Below are 1,102 nucleotides of genomic sequence, written 5' to 3' on the forward strand. Positions count from 1 at the left end.
AGATTTCCTTACCCATGAGTCGGGACCCTAAAACATGCTGATTCCAGGTTTGAAGTTTCAAGCCAAAGAAATTTAAACACTGATTCATTCAAGGTCTGGGTATAAATCGTGCTTTATATTTTGTAGGAAAGCTTTTAAAAGGAATAATCACATATCCATGACAACTTAAACATGTTTAGGTAACAGAGTTGAAAATAGACATGTCCACGGGAGAGGGAAAGAGGCACCAACACCCACTATGAGTAGTTGGCAACCTTAGGGTCAGAGTGGCCCCAAGGAAAAATCACAAGAGCTCTGAACACAAGGCTTAAATAAACAACCGGGCGCATAATTAGAGCCACCAGAGCAGTGTCTAGCCTCCCCATAAACCCAGACAAAAACCACTGACCTGCAGTCCAGATTTCAGTGTGAGTTCAAATGCTTTCATCAAAGGAAGGCGTCACCAAGCAAGGCTGTGGAATGTCATTCACTGAAAGCCTTAAAATAGCATAACTTTCCATCTGCCCAGGACCAGAAGGGGCCAAGGCGATGACCCCTGGTTGTTCCCTCATAGTGCTAAGAGGCCAAGATCAGAAAAGAGCCTGGAAAAGCTCAGCAAACATTCTTTCATGGGTTTTGGGGGGGGGGGGGGGCAAGGGGGTCCAGGCTCACCTCCTTCCTCACGGGCGTGCTGTGCGCTGCCGCCTCCTCCAACTGCTCCAGTGCCCGGGGCTGCTCTTCAGTGTCCGGCTCGGCTCCTGGCTGCGCCCCCAGCTGTGCCCCCGCGTGACCCTCCTGGGGCTCGGCCTCCTGCTCCGGCTTCGATTCCAAGTCTGATCCCGATTCGGTCGTCATGGTCGATTGTTCTGCAAGCAGAAAACGGGAAGGGCCCATCACTCGGTGCCATGACCTCCCCCAGGCAGGCAAGAAAGGCAGGAGGTTACAGTGAATGGCTGAAGGAAACCAGCACAGGAAAGATGGAGAAACGCTAAGAACCAAAACACGATCCCACCACACATGCCTAACAACAGCCTTGTCCAATTCACCACAAGGACGGGTGCCCGTCGACGTCTCAAAAGGAACATTTAGTAGTAAATGCTCATTTGGAATGATCACAGGCTTT

The 1,102-nt window shown here is 50.7% G+C and overlaps 1 protein-coding gene across 4 annotated transcripts in view; it reads right to left on the reverse strand.

Moving 5' to 3' along the window:
• EPB41L3 (erythrocyte membrane protein band 4.1 like 3) overlaps window positions 1-849 on the reverse strand; it is an 88,446-nt gene extending 87,597 nt beyond the window's left edge. For 3 of the 4 annotated variants that reach the window (XM_007449158.1, XM_007449160.1, XM_007449157.1), the window contains exon 1: window positions 652-834. In XM_007449158.1, the coding sequence (XP_007449220.1) occupies window positions 652-834 (183 nt within the window). Of the gene's footprint in view, window positions 1-651 lie in introns of all 4 variants that reach the window. The other variant, XM_007449159.1, reaches the window with a different exon arrangement.
• Between the last annotated feature and the right edge of the window lie 253 nt (window positions 850-1,102).

The sequence above is a fragment of the Lipotes vexillifer genome, unplaced genomic scaffold (assembly GCF_000442215.2).
Source record: "Lipotes vexillifer unplaced genomic scaffold, Lipotes_vexillifer_v1.1 scaffold605, whole genome shotgun sequence".
Lineage (NCBI taxonomy): Eukaryota > Metazoa > Chordata > Mammalia > Artiodactyla > Lipotidae > Lipotes > Lipotes vexillifer.